Source organism: Kogia breviceps, chromosome 14 (genome assembly GCF_026419965.1).
Source record: "Kogia breviceps isolate mKogBre1 chromosome 14, mKogBre1 haplotype 1, whole genome shotgun sequence".
Taxonomy (NCBI): Eukaryota; Metazoa; Chordata; class Mammalia; order Artiodactyla; family Physeteridae; genus Kogia; species Kogia breviceps.
The window spans coordinates 72,775,640-72,794,041 of NC_081323.1; the positions used below are offsets into that span (position 1 = coordinate 72,775,640).

General features: G+C 45.3%; 1 protein-coding gene across 1 annotated transcript in view; it reads left to right on the forward strand.

Annotated features, from left to right (window-relative positions):
- The window catches only part of HS3ST4 (heparan sulfate-glucosamine 3-sulfotransferase 4), a 384,984-nt gene extending 367,209 nt beyond the window's left edge, over positions 1 to 17,775 (forward strand). The window contains exon 2 of the mRNA XM_059037949.2: positions 15,734 to 17,775. Coding sequence (XP_058893932.1) covers positions 15,734 to 16,370 — 637 coding nt within the window. The 3' untranslated portion in view covers positions 16,371 to 17,775. The remainder of the gene's footprint in view (positions 1 to 15,733) is intronic.
- Positions 17,776 to 18,402: the final 627 nt, after the last annotated feature.

The following is an 18,402-nucleotide window of genomic DNA, read 5'->3' on the forward strand; positions in this document are numbered from 1 at the left end:
TCATAAGGTAAGCCACAAACTGGGAGAAGATCATTGCAATCTACATAACAAAGGAGTAGTACCCAGAATATACAAAGAACCCCTATAAATAAAAAAAGAAAAACAATCCAATAGGAAAATGGGCAAAAGATACAGATATTTCTCCAAGGAGGAAACACAAATCATCAATAAATGAAGAAGATCTCCCAAACTGAGAGAAATTCAAAGTAAGACAGTAGCAGACATTAAGTCACAAGGAGGATGAATGTGAGCTCTTCTGCACAGGTGGAGGGACTATAACTTCAGCGCCATCATCTTATAAGGGTAAGCATCTCAGAGCTCATGATTCAGCATTTCCATTATTTGGAAAATACCCAAGAGAGAGTCTTCCCCTTTATACCAGGAGGCATGTACAAGAATTTACATAGCAGCATTGTTCATAAAGCAAACAACCCCAATGTCCATCATCAGAAAAAATGGATAAATAATGCCATGTCCACACAATGGAATATTATACAGCAGTGAAAATGGATTCACTAACAGTAAATGCAATGGCATTAATAGATTTTATAAAGATATTGTTTAAGTTTTAAAAAAATTAACAGAAGACTAGAGTATTATGCCATTTTGAAAAAAAAACCAACAAAACTAAACAGCATATTGTTTAGAGATGCAACATATGATATACCCACACACAAGAGAATAACAAACTCAAAATTCAGGAGAGTGGGTTTTTTAGTCTTTAGGTCATTTCTCTAGTAACTCTCAGCTTTCTTGTTCCCTTGTGGGTGGGGGGGCGGGTCACAAGACTTGTTTTGGTCAGTCAATTAGCAGAAATGATGAGAATCATTTCCAGGCTGACCATCTAATTACCAATGTGGTATTTTTCCAGAATACTCACGTACTCACTGTTCCTCCCCTTCTTCCTCTTTCTTTCTCTCATCTACCCCTCTGGCACAACATCCGGGAATGTTTGAGATGGTGGGGAGCTTCACACAGATAGATGCTGCAATGCTATCAGTAATTTATGGGTTGGTATATATTTATGATATATTTATATTTATATTATACTATACTATATTATATTATACATGTTCCAGGGAAGCTGTACAGAGGAGGAGGCCTTTGGATCAGGCATGCCATGAACAAGGGCTCCACCAGTCAGTGGGCAGGAAGGAAAGGGTATTTCAGGAAGTTGGAACATCATATGCAAAATCTAAGATAGGACACAATCCATTGTTCCCAGGAAATGGCAAGACCATTCTAAGAGGCCAGAATGCAGAGTGCAGGGGGAGCACGGCAGGGCTGTGGCCAGAGCGCAGCGCGCCTCACCGAGCTGACGTGCAGGGGTCAGCAGGGCCTGGCGACAGTTTATTCTTTTTTTTTTTTTTTGGTATGAGGGCCTCTCACTGTCGTGGTCTCTCCCCCCGCGGAGCACAGGCTCCGGTCCGGACGCGCAGGCTCAGCGGCCACGGCTCACGGGCCCAGCCGCCCCGCGGCACGTGGGATCCCCCCGGACCGGGACACGAACCCGTATCCCCTGCATCCGCAGGCGGACTCTCAACCACTGCGCCACCAGGGAAGCCCGACAGTTTATTCTTGCCAGCAGACCCTTCCTTTGAGTTTTGTCCCTCCCTTATTTCTGCTTGGTTGCACCCAGTCACACTCATTTCTGCATAGATTGTTTTCCCATCGATATTTCTCAATGCCCAAAGTTCACATGACAGTCCACCTGTTCCTGGTGCTGCCAGGGGCACAAGCATTCCTGGCAAAGGTCTGTTAGAGCATCTGGAAAGAGCAGGGGTTTAATCTGGTCCAACCAAGCAAGCTTTTCCTGGGAGCCATTTTGGCCTTTTCCCCAAGTTGCTCAGAGTCTGATAAAGAAGACAAGGAAATACATATGTGCCATATTGTGGGATGAGTCAATGGTAGAAATAGACCACGCAGCACAGTCCACAGCAAGGAAGCGACTTGTCATGCTGGGGGAAACAGGGTACGTGGGCTGAGTCCTGAAGGATGGTTATCACCAGGTTGGTGAAATTAAAAGGGTCAGTAGCATTAGGAGCTGGTGAGGGAACAGGGGTATTCACACACAGTATGAGTGGAAGCGTAATTTGGCGTGGCCACCACGGAGGGCAATGTGCCAGTATCTATTATGGCCTTTAGACACAAACTCCCACGACCCAACAACCCAACTTCTGTAGGGCTGCGTTAGGAAAATACCCAAACGGGTGCATACAAAGAGAGGCATGTGCAAAGGTGCTCACGTTAGCCTTCTTTGTCATCATGGAAAAGCGGTGAAAATCCAAGGACCCTTTACGGGGAAATGGCTAAATAAACTGTGGTTTGCATATGCTATAGAATGCAACATCCATTTAAAAATGGGAAGTGAACTGATAAGGGAAAATCTCAAGAAATATTCTTTTTTAATTTTTGAAAATTAATTTTATTGCAGTATAGTTGCTTTACAATGTTGTGTTAGTTTCTACCGTACAGCAAAGTGTATCGGCTATACGTATACCTATATAGATGATCTTATTTGCAAAGCAGAGATAGAGACACAGACCTAGAGATCGAGAAGTATTCTTGAGTAGAAAACCCAAATTTTATTTTATTTTTTTAACATCTTTATTGGAGTATAATTGCTTTACAATGGTGTGTTGGTTTCTGCTTTATAACAAAGTGAATCAGCTATACGTATACATATATCCCCATATCTCCTCCCTGTTGCGTCTCCCTCCCACCCTCCCTATCCCACCCCTCTAGGTGGTCACAGAGCACCGAGCAAAAACCCAAATTTTAGAATGCTGCGTAGGGTCGTATACTATTTGTGTCAACATACTCACCCGAAGACACAGGGCTCTGTGCAGGAGGGCTAAGCTATGAGGCTAATGGTGAAAGACGGTCAGGGGCGACTGAAGGCACATGGGGAGCTCTAGGCAGTGGGAAACATCTACCTGGAGAGGAATCAGTGGTATTTATGTTTCTCTGCAGCTAAGCCAGCCATCTGGACCTAGAAAGGGAAACATCTGGTTCCCCTGGAATCGGAGTTAGCATATCTACCCAATTCAAGGCACACAGGTTTGAGGCTTATTAAGAACACATCCACACAGGTTGACAAGTAAAGAGGAAGCTTGTTTCCCAAGGCAGCATATCAAATGTGTACTGAGCTCCGGAATGGGACCAAAAATTCTGTAGACCAGGAAGAGTGCGTCCAGGCAGAAAATGAGATCCACAGTCATATGGGGGCAATGTCAATGCTTCTCTGGGATCTTTCAGCATAAGCAGAATCTTACTCTGCCAGGACTATTGTGAGAGGGTCTAGGGAGGAACGTAAAAAGAGAACAGCAAGGGAATATTCCTTCCCCCTGAGAACATCCTCCAAAAACGGAGCTTTCTTAACATGTTGGTACCATGACTGCAGCGTCATTGTGGATAGATGTGAGAGGAAGAAGTCTGTAGGCAACAGACCTCCAGCAAAGGCTGTGCCTTTGTATGTCCTCCTCCCCAGCCAGCCAGCAGCACAGCTCCGTGGACCTGGACCTTCCCAAGGCTCCCGCCCCTAGGTGCTAGAGCCTGGCTAGGATGCTGAGTCCAGCCCCTGAGAAGTCTGGCAAGATGTGTAGAGCCTCAGTGAACGGGGGTGGGCCGCGAGCAAGAGGAAACATCGGCACTCAGCCTTTTTTACCTTCTCACCAGCTGGTGGTGAAGAGATGGAGGCCCACCTACCACCAGCTTAGACCTTACTTCACTTCCCTTGTCTTGCTGCATGGATGCATGCAATGAGTAAAATGTGTAAAATGTGTGCATCCAGACGGGTCATTCATTCATTCATTGTCATTTATTAAGTACCTATTATATACAATGCTCCCTTAGAGACAGATATAGTACCTAGTGAATAAGACAAAGTTCTGGCATTGCAGAGTTCAGTTCCAGGTAGAAGGGCATCAGAAATCATGTGAACTGGTGAGTAAAGTAGATAATTCCAAATCTTGACCAATGCCACACGGTAGGAACAAGAAGGGAAACCAGACAATGGGATAGACAGTAACTTGGAGCAGGCATGATTTTTGATAGAATGATCAGGGAAAGCCTCTCTGAGAGATGACTTTTGAGCGGTATGTTGATGTCACAAAAATCATAGCTGATGGACCAGACCAGCATTAGCCAATAGAATGTTACGTGATGATGGAATATACTAGAGCTGTACCTCCAACACAGTAGCCATTGGCCATTTGTAGCTATTGTGCACTTGAGATGTGGCTATTGTCCCTGAGAAATTAAATCTTTAATTCAATTTAATTTTAATTAATTTAAATTTAAATAGTTCCATATGGCTAGTGGCTTTCACAATAATCCAAAGCCAGACATTTAATGTGAGACCTGAATCATGGGAAGAAGCCAGCTCTCTCCGTTCTTCTCCCTAACTTTCTTTCCTCCTATCCTTCCTCCCTCCCTCTCTTCCTTCTTTCCTTTCTCCCTTCCTCTTTTCCTTTATTCTCCCTTCTCTTCTTTCCAACTGTGCTTTTCTTCCCCCTTCTTTCCTTCATCTCTTCCATCATTGGGCAAATATTTATTGAGACCTATGTCTCAATTCTAGGCGCTACGTGAGATGCTGGAGATTCCGCAGTATGCAGAAGTGCCAAACTCTCTTCCTTCTTGGGAGCTTGCTTCCTTTAGGACAGACAGACTAGACACAAGAAAATGGACACATAAACAAGATAACGTCACACAACAAGAAGCCCTAGGAAGTGAACAAAAGAGGCTGGTGTGAAGGAGAGTGATTTAGACGGTGCCTGGGGAAGGGGATTGCCCTCTGAGTAGGTGATGTTTGAGCCAAGACTTGAATCATAAGAAGGAGCCAGTTGTGGGAAGAGTAGAGGGGTGTGTGTGTGTGTGTGTGTGTGTGTGTGTGTGTGTGTGTGTGTGTGTGTGTGTGAAAAAGAGAAAAAAAACACTCCGTAGGAGATCAGTGTGCATGAATATCTGATTATATAATATCAGAATCTTCAGTCTTTGGGGCACAGTATGTGTGCCTGTTTGTGTATATCTTTCTAGGTGTGCACTGATGTTCCTTCCTGCTTGTCATTTCTCCATCTGTTATATGATCAGATAGGTGGGTTTGAAAATCTGTTTACTATTTCATGAGCCCCAAGCTGGGAAAGTCAGGTCTAAATACAGGCACAGTAGGGTACACTGATTAATTTATCATTGTGCTTTACATCACTGAAGCTAGAGATCTTGATTTGGGGATGCAACCTTATGAAGGAAATATCTCAAGGACACACCTGGAAGGCTCTTACTTGGGCACTTTGTAGGAGAGGAGGTCCTGCCATCCTGGCCAAACGTAGGGAAAAGGGGGGTTTCTGGGCTTCATTCTGTTGGCGGAGAGAACAAGTTTCTCAACACTAGAGTTGGTGCCTGGCCGTGTGACAAAATATTGTTCTTCACAGCACCGTTCACATCTGTCCTTCGTATGCATGGATGCCTCCATCTTGACCGAGTTATTTAACAAGTTTCCACGGCCAGGCATGAGTCGACCTGAGCAGCCCTTCCACCAATAAAACATCCAGTGCTTTATTATATATATATATATATCGGTCTAGCCGATCAGATTCCTTGCATCACAAGGAAGAGACACGTAAAAATTATTTACAAAAACAAAGTTTGTTTTAAGGATGCTCATGAGATAAACATGAAATAACCTCACGGTCAGCACAGGTCGTAAGATGGCATTCTCTGTGAATTCACAGTGAGTAAACAGGATTCATATACAATAGCAACAATAATTAACACTTGTACTCAGCAGTTAATTCCTTCCAGGCACTGTGCTCGGCCTTCGTTCATTCTGGCTGCTGTAACAAAAACACCATAGACTGAGTGGCTTGAGCAACAAACATTTTATTTCTTACAGTTCTAAAAGCTGAGAATTCCAGGATCAAGGTGCTGGCAGATTCACTGCCTGGTGAGAACCTGCTTCCTGGCTCCTAGAGGGCTATCTTTTCACTATGTCCTCACACGGCAGAAGGTGGGAGGGAGCTTTCTGGGGTCTCTTTCATAAGGGCACTAATTCTATTCATGAGAGCTCCACCCTCACGACCTAATCCCCTCTCAGAGGCCACACCCCCAATACCATCCCATTGGGTGTTAGGATTTAACATATGAATTGTGTGGAGGGGGGCACACACATTCATTCTACAGCAGCATCATAAGCACCGGCCCCTTCAACCTTCATGAAACGTGCTCTGAGATAGGTCTTGCTTGTGATACCCATTGTATGAGGAAACTGAGGCTTGAGGTGGTTAAATAAGTTTCCCAAAGTCCTTTAGAGTGAGGATGGCAGAGCCAGGATAGAGCCACACAGTAGGGCTGAGACATGCAAAGGGTGACAGAGGCAGACTCGGCGGGAGCAAGCAGGGCTTGGCTCAGCCGCAGGTTGCAGGCGAGAAGGAAGCAGGGCTGGCAGCATATTCCCAAGGCAGTGATGGGCAGACACACAGCTGAGAGTTGCAGTGTACAGTGGAGAGACCTGCAAGGGGGCCCTTCCCGAGAGGAGCCCTCTCCTGTCACCGTCTGTTCAATTGTGAGCACAAGGTGCCCAGGCAGACAACGCTGACACCTCCATAACCATCATTTAATTGTGGCACCTGCCCTTTGAAACGCTGAGCCCGAGGAAAGAAAATACAATAAAACAGCTAACAGAAGTTGGTGTGTGAGCTTCTGCAGTGGGACACTCTTTGAATGTGTATGAATAAAGGATCAGAGAAGGATACTCCGGGTGGAATCCCCAGTCAGGGGCAGGTGAAGTGAGCCGTAATCTTGTGAATTCAAAATCAGGGAGCATCTTGTTTTCGAATCTCCGGAGTGAGGTGGTCCAATAACAAGAGAGGAGGGATTGGGAGGGAGAGTTGTGGGTAAGAAGGCACTGATGGAGCTGAGGTCGTAAGCAGGCAAAGGGTTAGATTTTAGAACCCTGCTTCCCAACCTGTGGGCTTGAGAATTATTGCGGGGACCTTCACATCCCTATAGATACCAAACATTGAGTATAAACTAAATCAATAAAAATCTCAGACACACACATACGCGCACACATGGCCACATTCAGAAATGTAGATTCAGTGGTGATGACTCAATCACAAATTCATTTTAAGGGATTGTCAAATTCATAGTTGTTTTTTTGTCCATATGTGTTTTCTAAATCAAACCATATGAATAAGTCAGCTTCTGTCATATGGTGGTCTATTGACTCTGAAGCCCCGGCGGGGGGGGGAGGGGGGGGGATGGGAAAAGCCAGGGATGACAAGGAGAAATAAAAGCAAGCCTAGGATTTGTGCCATCTGAGGTATGGGCCCCATAAAGTGGCCAGGCTCTGCCTAGCACTGAAGCTTCCCAAGTGCTCGGGCACCCTGGGATAGCGAGGAGAAAGAGATTTCTAGGAATTCACTGGAATCTATGCCAAATCTATGCCAAACAAAAGCTGTTTGGTGCTCTCGGAGTGGGTCATATCAATGCCCATTGGAGAGGTGGGTTTCCATGAATCAGGGTCATTATTTACAGAGGGGTGTGTGTATTAGGCAACCAGTAACAGGCGCTTAGATTCAGAATTTAAGCGAGGCTGGTCTCCTTCACTCATTCAACAAATAAATTTGTTTGTACCTACCATGTGCTACGTTACACTAGCAGCAATAACAAGGGGGCACACTTAACCAATACTTGCTCTGTGGCAGGATGCCTGATACCTTTTCTTCTGAATGAGGAGGAGGTGCTATTATACCCATTTGACAGATGATGGATCTGAGGATAAAAGACATGAAATGAGTTGCTAAAGCCAGTTGTGGTTCAGAGATGGAGCCCCGAAGTCAAACGCTGAGCCACCCGCCTTGGTCAGGATGAGCACCCACTGACAAGCGTCTAAAGGTGATTGTGGATTCTGGAATCAAGTCGACCCTCAGCCAGTGATTCTCTACCTGAAACTCATGGAACTCCGTGAATCCTCAGAGACGAGGATAGACCTCACAGACTATTTTTACTCTTTCAGAAGACGTGAACTTCTTCAGGACACATCTTGCTCTTCATTTTATCTCCTAGTGTACCTGGCACACGACAGTTGCCAAATTAATGAACAGATAAATGGTTTTCTCTCTTTTTCTTTCAGAGATCCTAAAATATCTGTACTTGCCTGGCACAAACTTTAAAACCACAAAAGTGCCTGAGATCTGGGTTTGCTCTTTTCTCCCACAGTGTGGTCATGTGTCATTCACAACTGGAATGCTTTCCTCATTCTTCTCCAGTTATTCAAATTCTTTGTGTTTCCTCAAAGCCCAGCTCCTTCCTCCTCCTCGTCCTTCCTCACTCCTTTCCTTCCTCTTGTCTTCATTTCTCCTTCCTCTGGCTTCTAGTTGCCTTCATCCTTTGCCTCAGCTCTCTCCCTCCTTTCCTCTGCCCACACTTTTCTGTCACCTCCTTCTCCCTCTTGGTGGCAGATGTGATTTTGTCTGAAAAGAGACCTCTCCCCACAACAGAGATACCCCATCTGAAGCACAGACCGCTTTACAAAAATGGGAAATTCAGGTGCGTCCTTCAAAGAACTTGCAGTCTGTTGCAGGGCGGGTACCATGCCTGCTTTAGCATCACTATATACCCCACTTAATAAGCACCAGCAAACACTCGTTGGAACCAATGAGGGAATTCATATTAACATAGCCCTGGGCTTCCCTGGTGGCACAGTGGTTGAGAGTTCGCCTGCTGATGCAGCGGATACGGGTTCGTGTCCCGGTCCGGGAAGATCCCACGTGCCGTGGAGTGGCTGGGCCCGTGAGCCATGGCCGCTGAACCTGCGCGTCCGGAGCCTGTGCTCCGCAACGGGAGAGGCCACAACAGTGAGAGGCCCTCATACCGCAAGACAAAAAAAAAAAAAAAAATAGCCCTTTCATGGTACACGTCCAGAGAGGGAAAAATCCTTGTCCTAAATGCATTCGGCAAGTTAGTTCTTAAGTCAGAGCTATAGCTCAGGATCCCTTCTTTCTCGCCTTCAGTTTGGTCCTTAGCCGTATGGCCCTGGCAAAGGCTGCTTTTCTTGGGTCTTTACATCAGAAATGTGGTTTCCGAAGGGTTTGACTTTTCATCTTCAGGGATTCCAGGATTCATAAACTTGGATTTGAAAATCAGCATCAACTTTCCAAAAGAATGAGGCCAAAAAGTCCTGAGCAGGGTTTATTTGACTCAGTTACCACATCTCTGTAATGGGCTCAGTGAATTGTATGCTACTTGTGCAGTTCAGCCAGAATAATATGTGAAATTGCCTGTCTCGATGCTTGGCAAGTAGCAGGCACCCAATTGAATGTCTAAGTTTCTTTCCTCAATGCAGAAGAAACAGCCTTACCTCATGCCCTGGCTCTAACCACCATCCTCTTGGGTTACAGTTTATCTGGAGGCCTCAGAAAGTATTGCTCATTTATGCACCATTTCTCCCACTGGATAATGCATTTGGGAGTATGTGTGGTGCCCACATACCTCTGATTCAGGCAAGCGAAAGGCAAGCTCAGCTGCTAACCCTTGCAGAGAGAATGAGCTCTTTACATCTGATACAGGTGACTGCCTTCTCCCTCGGCATTCGTGATGGTGTCCATTTGCTTCAATTGATGACACCCCGGAGAGAGATGTCGCAAATTGAACGATGGAGCTTGATCTGGCAAGAATTTCTGGGGCTTCTGGCCTGGGTTTCTGTAACTCCCAGTGGTGAGTCAGTGACGGCCCACCTTTACAACACACATAATGAGGCTCAATTTAAGATTCAGCTTTGCCATCTACTAGCAGAGTGACCTTGGGCCAGTCCTGTAACCTTGTTGAGCCTCTGTCGTTTGGTTAAGCATTGCCAGGCCGTGACTAAGAGCCCTGGCTAAAGTTCACAACAGACCTGGGGTTGGATTTCCACTCTACCTCTTGTGACTTTGGACTAACAGATCAATTTCACTGAGCCTCAGTTTCCTGACCTCTGAAGAGGTGAAGGTAGTAGTACCTTCTTAAGAAATTTGTTTTAAAAATTCACGGCTAATGTATTGCGAACCTACTATCTGTGAGGCATTCTTTTAGGCATTAACTTATACCATCGTCACAAAATCCCTATGAAATGGGTATTGTCAGTATGACGCCTGTTTTCCAGATAATGCAACTGAGACACAAATTACTTGGGTTAGTAATTGGCCCGGAGTCATATAGCCAATAAGTGGATCCAAATTTGGTTCATCTGGAGGCTATACTCTTAACCACCAGGCTGTGGAGCCCAGTGTCTGAACGTGCTCGGAGACATTGATCTGGTGCCAGAATTTGAACTCTCAACCACCAAACGGCACAGTGAGCACTGGATAAATGGCGTATGATAACTACTGCAGGATCGCTGTTATCGTTGTTTCCTATGAAGCCCTGGATGCTTACCTGCATCCAGATGGGGCGTGTGCTCAGCCCAGCTCCCCTACCAGCAGAGCGGAGGTGGTGGAGGGCGAGCGAGTCGGATCGTGTCTCGTAAACATTTGGGGTTGTGAGAGCAGCTGTGTGATCTCGCGAGATGATTCTCGCTTCAGGACTGTGTGTTGACGCTGATGTCACGGCTGCTCTGAGCACCCCAGATACTGTTAACGAGCCGTTCCAAGCCCAGATGCAGTGTTTTCTCACCATATGGTACACACTGCAGTGCAGGGTCCTTCAGATGAGGGATGGCTTGGAATTCAGGAACACTGAACCCCACGTGAGGGAAACCTACTTAGAGGAGCCCTCCAAACTGCCCCAATTCTCCTGACTTCTGGGGATCATGTTTTCATTCGTATGTCGTTCCTTCATTCATCTAATAACCGCACAGAGTTATGGGGCAGCTGCCATGCAGCAGGCACTGGGGATACAAAGGTGAATAAAACATTGCCCATGGCTTCCAGAAACTGAGCTTAGCCATGGAGGGCGTGGGAACCAACCATATTATGACATTATCCTAAGCTCTGTAATACAGGAAGTTATCAAAGACCCTGGAAATTCAAAGGAGTTAGTGAAAATTTTTGCTATGCAATTTAAAAATTTGTTTTGCACACCGGCATCTGAATGCTTTTCCTTATTCAGGAGAACTCCCCAGATAGGCAAAGGTTAGGTTAGGTCCCACCTTCTACTGGTGAAGGTAAAGAGAATCTGACATTCCTTCACCCTACTTTCTGGCAGGTGGACTGTGAACTCATGACACAAATGTCCACCTCCCACTGGGATCGCCCTTGAGTTCCAGACTCCTGTATCAAGATGATTACTCAACTCCTTCACTTGAGTATTTCAGATTCCAAGTCCAAAATCAGACTTGGTATCTTCTCCTGAAACTGGCTTCTTTCTCAGTTGTCTCCACGTCAATAAGCTGCACTACTACTTACCCATTAGCTCAGGCCAACAATCTTGGAGTCGTCTATGATACTCTCTCTCTCTTGCACACACATCCCACCCATCCTAAAGGGCTGTTGGCCCTACCTTTTAAAGGCATCCTAATCCTGAACACTTCTTCCCAGGTTGCCCTCTCCACCTGCACTCCTGCCACCCCCATCTCTAACCTGCTCTCCTGAAATGGCCTCTTGGCAGGCTGCCTTCCTTCTGCTGTAGGAACAGGCATGTGTAGAACACACATGCCTGTGTGTTCTCAGCAAAGCAGCCAGGGAAAAAGTCTCTTAAAATATAAGTTTTATGTTCTCTTGTTTCATGTTCTTCACTGGTTTCTCATCACACATGGAATAAAACCCAGTGTCTCGCCCATGGCCCATAAGACCCCCTGTGGTCTTTCCCTTCCCACCCCTTGACCTTATTTTCTCGCTTCCTTAGCTTTGCTCATTCCCCTGTGGCATGACTGGTCTCCTCCCCATTCCTCAAGCACATAAAGATGTGAGAACATGGGCAGTCAAAATGTCAGACCCAGTCGAGAAGAACTTCCCTAAAACCAGGAGAGAGAAGGAAACTTGGGAAGAATCATTCCTGAGAAAGTAGAGGGAGATAAGACCCAAAGCCCACTTTGGGAGAAGTTGGTCTTACACATAGACTGGCCCCTCTAGTCTTTTAAGAAGAGAGACACTAGGATAGATACAGAAACAGCTGCTGGGTCGTGGGCCCAGGTGAGAAGACTGGTAAAGGGGACAAGGCCTGAGAAATGACCAGATTAGGACAACAAAACCCTTCACAACAAAGCCTCGCCTTAGGACAGGAGATTAATGGTTTATTCATCCATTCGTTCAACAGATATTTATGCAGCACCTGCTGTTTGCCAGAAACTGGTGGTGGGTGTTTGCTTGGCCAGTGAGCTTAGGAACCAAGGATATACTCACCCGGTGAGACTTCAAAAAAGTATCTATAGGTTCTGAGTCTGTTTCCTTCTCTCTAAAAGTGAAATAGTAATGATACCGGCTCTGTTGATTAAAATAGTCATTTATGTGATGCTATAAAGAACTCTCCTTTTATCAGACGTAGTAGTTACACTGGAAGCTCTGTCAGGGAAGGGACCTTATCTGTTTTGTTCACTAGTATATTGCCATTTACAAATGTATGAACAAATGAACAAATGTATGAATGAATGAATATAACTGATTCCGTATCATTTTTGGAAAGGGGGTACTGCTACTTCATTGATTTTGAGCAGCTACTGGATAGCTTCTTACCAGCAAAAAATCCTGTGTATCTCATGCAACAACAGTTGTATCTTGGCTTAATGAGATGGTTTTACCGTGTGTGCCCCAAATGCAGGAACCGTCCTCAAGTGCATGGTGTAATCCATCTGTAACATGACGATCAAAGCCATTTAGGCGCCTCTGCTGCCCTCTACCTTCTCCATTGCCTTCTCTAGCCCCGCTCCTCTCATTGCCTTTTGCACCAAGCACTGAGCTAGTCACATAATTACTCCTATACACACTGGCTTATAGGCTGGGTACCATTTATCTCAGATGCTTCAGATAAAAGACTCGAGCTCAACAAAGATCTTGACAGACTGTAACAATTAGCTGGAGTGAAGGAGATGAATCTGTCAACGTAAAAATAAACACTGAGGTCTAATAAGTGAATGGCAGAGACTGGATGAGAAGAAAAACCTAGCAGCTGCTCCTTGCTAAAGAAAAATACAGGGGCTTCCCTGGTGGTGCAGTGGTTGAGAATCCGCCTGCCGATGCAGGGGACACGGGTTCGTGCCCCGGTCCGGGAAGATCCCACATGTCGCGGAGCGGCTGGGCCCGTGAGCCATGGCCACTGAGCCTGTGCGTCCGGAGCCTGTGCTTCGCAACGGGAGAGGCCACAACAGTGAGAGGCCCGCATATCACAAAAAAAAAAAAAAAAAAAAGAAAAATACAGCAAATTAAAAGGAGCAAGCTATATCTGAGGGGCAAAAATCTAGAAGAGGCCATGTAAAAATATCTATCTTCAGTATTTTTTGCATCAACATGTATTTAATATTTTTATACTATGAAATGAGTTCTAAAAGAAGAGAATCTATCTCTGCAACTAAAAGAAAAGTAGGATATCAGTATATTCTTTCAACTTCAGCTGAACGAACAGCAGCTCCCCCCATTGATCACCAGTCTCCAGATCAGGAAGAGTGGTTGATGACACTGGCTTGAATCAGAATATCCTTCTTTTCTAGATCAGTTTTCCTCAGTTCCCATGTTGTTCAGCTTTTCCATTTGGTCAAACGTAAATATTTTCTCCTTATCTTCTCTAAGAATCGCTGTGCGAATGATCTTGTGCCTCTGGCTTAAGCTTTTAAAATTCTGGCATTCATTGGACGGTCTTCTAAGTGATTTACCTGCATTATCACATTCAATCTTCATTACAATCCTATAAGGGAGGGACTCTTGTCAACCCTATTTTTTAGGTGAGAAAATGGAGATTCAGAGTGGGTTACTCACTTCATCAAGGTGACATAGGTAGTCAGAACTCTTAAATCAGGCACATGTGACTGCCCTAAAACCGTGGTCCTTAGCCCTGCCCCTCCAAACATCACAATTCAATCTGATAAGAGCCTAACAGGCACACAAACTTGAAAACTTTCAAAATACTGGGGAGATGATATCAGTTCAAGATGAGCCTGATTATTTATGACCAGGGCTATTGCTTTGATCTGAAAACTCCTCACTGCCCAGCCATTATACATGAACAACTTCAAACTCCATGTGAATTTCTCTACATTAGGCAAGAGGCGAGTGCCTCTTGCCTAATAAAAGTGCTTGCCGAGAAAGCTCAAAACCCAGTAGCAATTAATTATTGACAGAGCATGTGAATTAGAGATAAAAGAAGAATCCTTCCTTCTCCACACACGCGATAGTAAATAAATTTAATTATGGTAGGGGAAGCTGAGGGATCTTCGTCTGTATTAAGTTTTATTAGCTGAGACATTTAAAAGCATGTCATCATAACAAAGAGGTCTTGTATAATCCTAAATGTACCACTTTGGTGCAAGGCTCGGAAGTGCATGGACTTAATGGAGATGGATGGAGCACATGGTGGCAGATGGCCTGCTGTACCGACAGGTACAAGTACATCAAACTCCTTTAATCTCTTGAAGTTCCCAAGTAAGACAAGGCCACTCTGAAGGCAAACTTGGATGGAGGGGTGAGTTTGGAGAAGCAACCTTGGTAAGGAAACCAAGAGATATGGGTCCCGGTGTGGGATCGATCTATCACTGGCTCACTGGGCGACCTTGAGAGCCAAGAAAGAAGAAATCCCATGTGTAAAACTAATTCTATGCTAGATGCTGTCACACTATATGTCATTCGTTTCATCCTCAGCTGAACTTGAAGTAAGTTTTAGGATTTTTACAGATGAGGATAATAAGGCTCAGGGATGTGATTCAACTTGTTGAGGTCACAAAGCCTGTCTGATTCCCTGTCTCTGGGCTTCAGTTTCCTCATTTGCATAAAGATGCCTTTGGATTAGGTTAGGGGTCAAGGAATGTTTTCTTAAAGGGCCAGATAGGAAATACGTTCAGCTTTGCAAGTCATATAGTCTCTGTTGCAACTACTCGACTCTGCTAATGTAGATGCAAAGAGCAGCCACAGACAGTACAAAAAGGAATGTGTGGCCATGTTCCAATAAAAGTTTATTTATAAGCATTGAAATTTGAATTACATATAATTTTCATGCATCACAAAATTTTAGTCTTATTATTTTGTTTTTTTCTCCATCCTTTAAAGATGAAAAATCATTCTTAGCTGTGGGCCGTACAATAACAGGAGGCAGGTGGTAGTTTGCCAACCCCTGGACTAGATCATCTTTGAGGTCTTGTTGAGCTCAAACACTTTCTGAAAGCCACTACAACAATCATATCCTTGATTCTTTTAAGCTCTTACACATGCCAGATTCTGTGCTAAATGCTTTAAAAACATTATCTCCCTTAATCTTTTGACAACTGTGTGAAGTAGGTGCTATCATTATCTTCACTTCAGAGATTATAAAACTAATACATAGAGAAATTTAAGAGTCGATCTAGGTTAAACATAACTGGTAAGAGATAGAGCAGAAATTTAAATGGAGGTGTATAAGAGTCCCAAGAATGCATTGCACAAACTTTGTGCTGCTTTTTCTGATAATACTATAATCAGAACTATAGAGGGATATATAGTCCAAAAAGAACTTCCAAGTGTACATGAATTTTATTGGGTAGCTCGCCACTGGACTATTCATATCATACATTTCGTGCAACAAGTTCAATGATTTCTGGACGGGAATAACCACTCTTCTGTTTTCCTCCGTCTTCCAGAAATGTGATGCCTAAGACTTTGGATGGGCAGTTAACCATGGAGAAGACACCAAGTTACTTTGTGACAAATGAGGCCCCCAAGCGCATCCACTCCATGGCCAAGGACATCAAACTCATCGTGGTGGTGAGAAACCCTGTGACCAGGGCCATCTCCGATTACACCCAGACACTGTCAAAGAAACCCGAGATCCCCACCTTTGAGGTGCTGGCCTTCAAAAATAGGACCCTAGGGCTGATCGATGCCTCCTGGAGCGCCATTCGAATAGGGATCTATGCTCTGCATCTGGAAAACTGGCTCCAGTATTTCCCCCTCTCTCAGATCCTCTTCGTCAGCGGTGAGCGGCTCATAGTGGACCCCGCCGGGGAAATGGCCAAAGTACAGGATTTTCTAGGGCTCAAGCGTGTTGTGACTGAGAAACATTTCTATTTCAACAAAACCAAGGGGTTCCCTTGCCTAAAGAAGCCAGAAGACAGCAGCGCCCCCAGGTGCTTAGGCAAGAGCAAAGGTCGGACTCATCCCCGCATCGACCCCGATGTGATCCACAGACTGCGGAAATTCTACAAACCCTTCAACATGATGTTTTACCAAATGACTGGTCAAAATTTCCAGTGGGAACAGGAAGAGGGTGACAAATGAGGCTAGAGATGTGGAGGGAAGGCTGGTGAATAGCTAGGGAGGCTCCTTACCTGAGTCCTAAATCCCCCAGGGCCTGCAGCCTCAGCCTTGCTGGGGTGCCAAGTAGATCTCCTCCTTTGTCCAATCAGGATTGCTTCCAACGCTGTTGGCTTAGGCAAAGGGATGGATCCCATGGCATACTCATGAGGGTACCAGACCTGCCTGGGTAGCAGCATCTGGTTGACCAGATGGCTGCCAGAATCCACTGCTAATTCTTACCTTCTGCTGGTTAATCAAGTCTGAAGACAGGATACATAAATACTTGTCAAGGTCAGAGACAGTGGCGTGAATATTCGTTTAAATGATAAAAAAGAAAGGAAGGTCTACTTTTGGCCAGAGTCTCTCACTTTAATTTGGGAAGCCCGAGTTCTAGCCCCATATCTGGGCAAAGGCCCCTGCTCTAGCAACCTCTGCTTTGGCATCTTGCCAGAATACTAATTGTGGCCAATTGCTCCAGGACTCCTAGGGAGCAAGGTCCTCCCTCTTAAAGTGTCTCTAGCCTTCTCCTTAAAGGTCTCATCCCACAACCTTTGACTTACTCCTTCCTCACCTTGTGAAGGCAAAGGCATGCATGTTTCTCACCCAAAAAAGCTGACACCCCTGGAAGCCTTCTTTCTAAGAGCCCCCAAAGGGGGGTTGGGTCTCTCTCTTTGTGAGTATCCTGGGTGGTGGAGAAGCTTAGCCTGTGCCTCCTTAGAATCAGAATCACAGGGCTGCTCTCAGAGCAGGGGTGTTGCAGCAGAGCTCAGAGCCCTGAGGTTGGGAAAGATGAATGCCATCTCTGGGAGTGAAAAACAGAAAGCCAGTCATTTTGGTGGGAGGTCTCCATCCCTGAAGACCCTCAGCCGCATGGCTCTGACACATGCTATCAGGATGGGCTCTGTCCCTTCGGGTCCCCAGCAGGGCGAGGACCAGACAGCTGGCATGTCTTTTGTCATGAATAACCTTTAGCAACACAACCCACAGGGGATCGGTCACCATCCTTCTCTTTGTCCCACCGTCTCCCCTACATGGTCATCTCACGCTTCATTTGCTTAATTCAGAGATGGCAAATATTGGGGCAGTGACAAGAGGGCTGACTCCATTTATCAGATCCAGTGTCTGGGGGTGGGGGAGGGTAAGGGCTGTCTGCAGACACCCCCATCAAGGGCTGCTGCATAAAATGTCCCTTCCCATTAGTTTGATTCCATTAAAATGCAGCATTTGACATAAAGCGCTCTTCACAGATCTCCAAAACCAGGAACTGTTCTAGCAAAATTGGAAATATGTATGAGTGGGGGGGAGTGAAATCTGTTCGGCTGTTATTAAACTGTCATTTCTCCCGCTAACTGAAAACTGTGTTGTTATAAAGCTTAATGCAATCTGATTAATGGGTTTTGATGGTGTGTTTGTGTTGGTCTCCTCCATTCCCACCTCTACCCCTACCCTCGAATTCTGGGAGTATCCCTTCTCTGGGATAGCCAGAAAGACCCAGATTAGAGAATCTTTCAGGGCATTCTGTCTGCAGGTCAGGATGATTCTTGAAATAGCACAAAGGAAGCAACTGCTATAAGGGGTGCGGTACCCTCCTATCTTAACCCATCCTGGCAAAGAATGGACTGATGTGCTAGATTCAGAAACAAATAAATTTTTTTTTTCCAGATAAGAAAGTGGTTCTTGAGCTGAAGGCAACATATATGCCTTTACTACCAAAGTAAAAGAAGATAAATATAAAAATACGTCTACACATGCACATCTACACCTACTTGAAAAAAGACAGCAACGCCTGCTTAATCAGAAGAGGGGACTGTGGGCTAGCTGATTTGGGGCCTTGTTTTATAAGCAAAGCAAGGAGTGGATCTAGTTAGTTACACATCGGAGGCGGATGTGTGGTGTTTTCAAGCTACAGCTTCCTAAGCGCCACTGCAGACTTTTTAAAGGATCAGAATTCCTAGGGTAGGGCCCAGACATCTATCCTTTCAAAAACAGTCTTATGGAAGGTGGGACTGAGAAT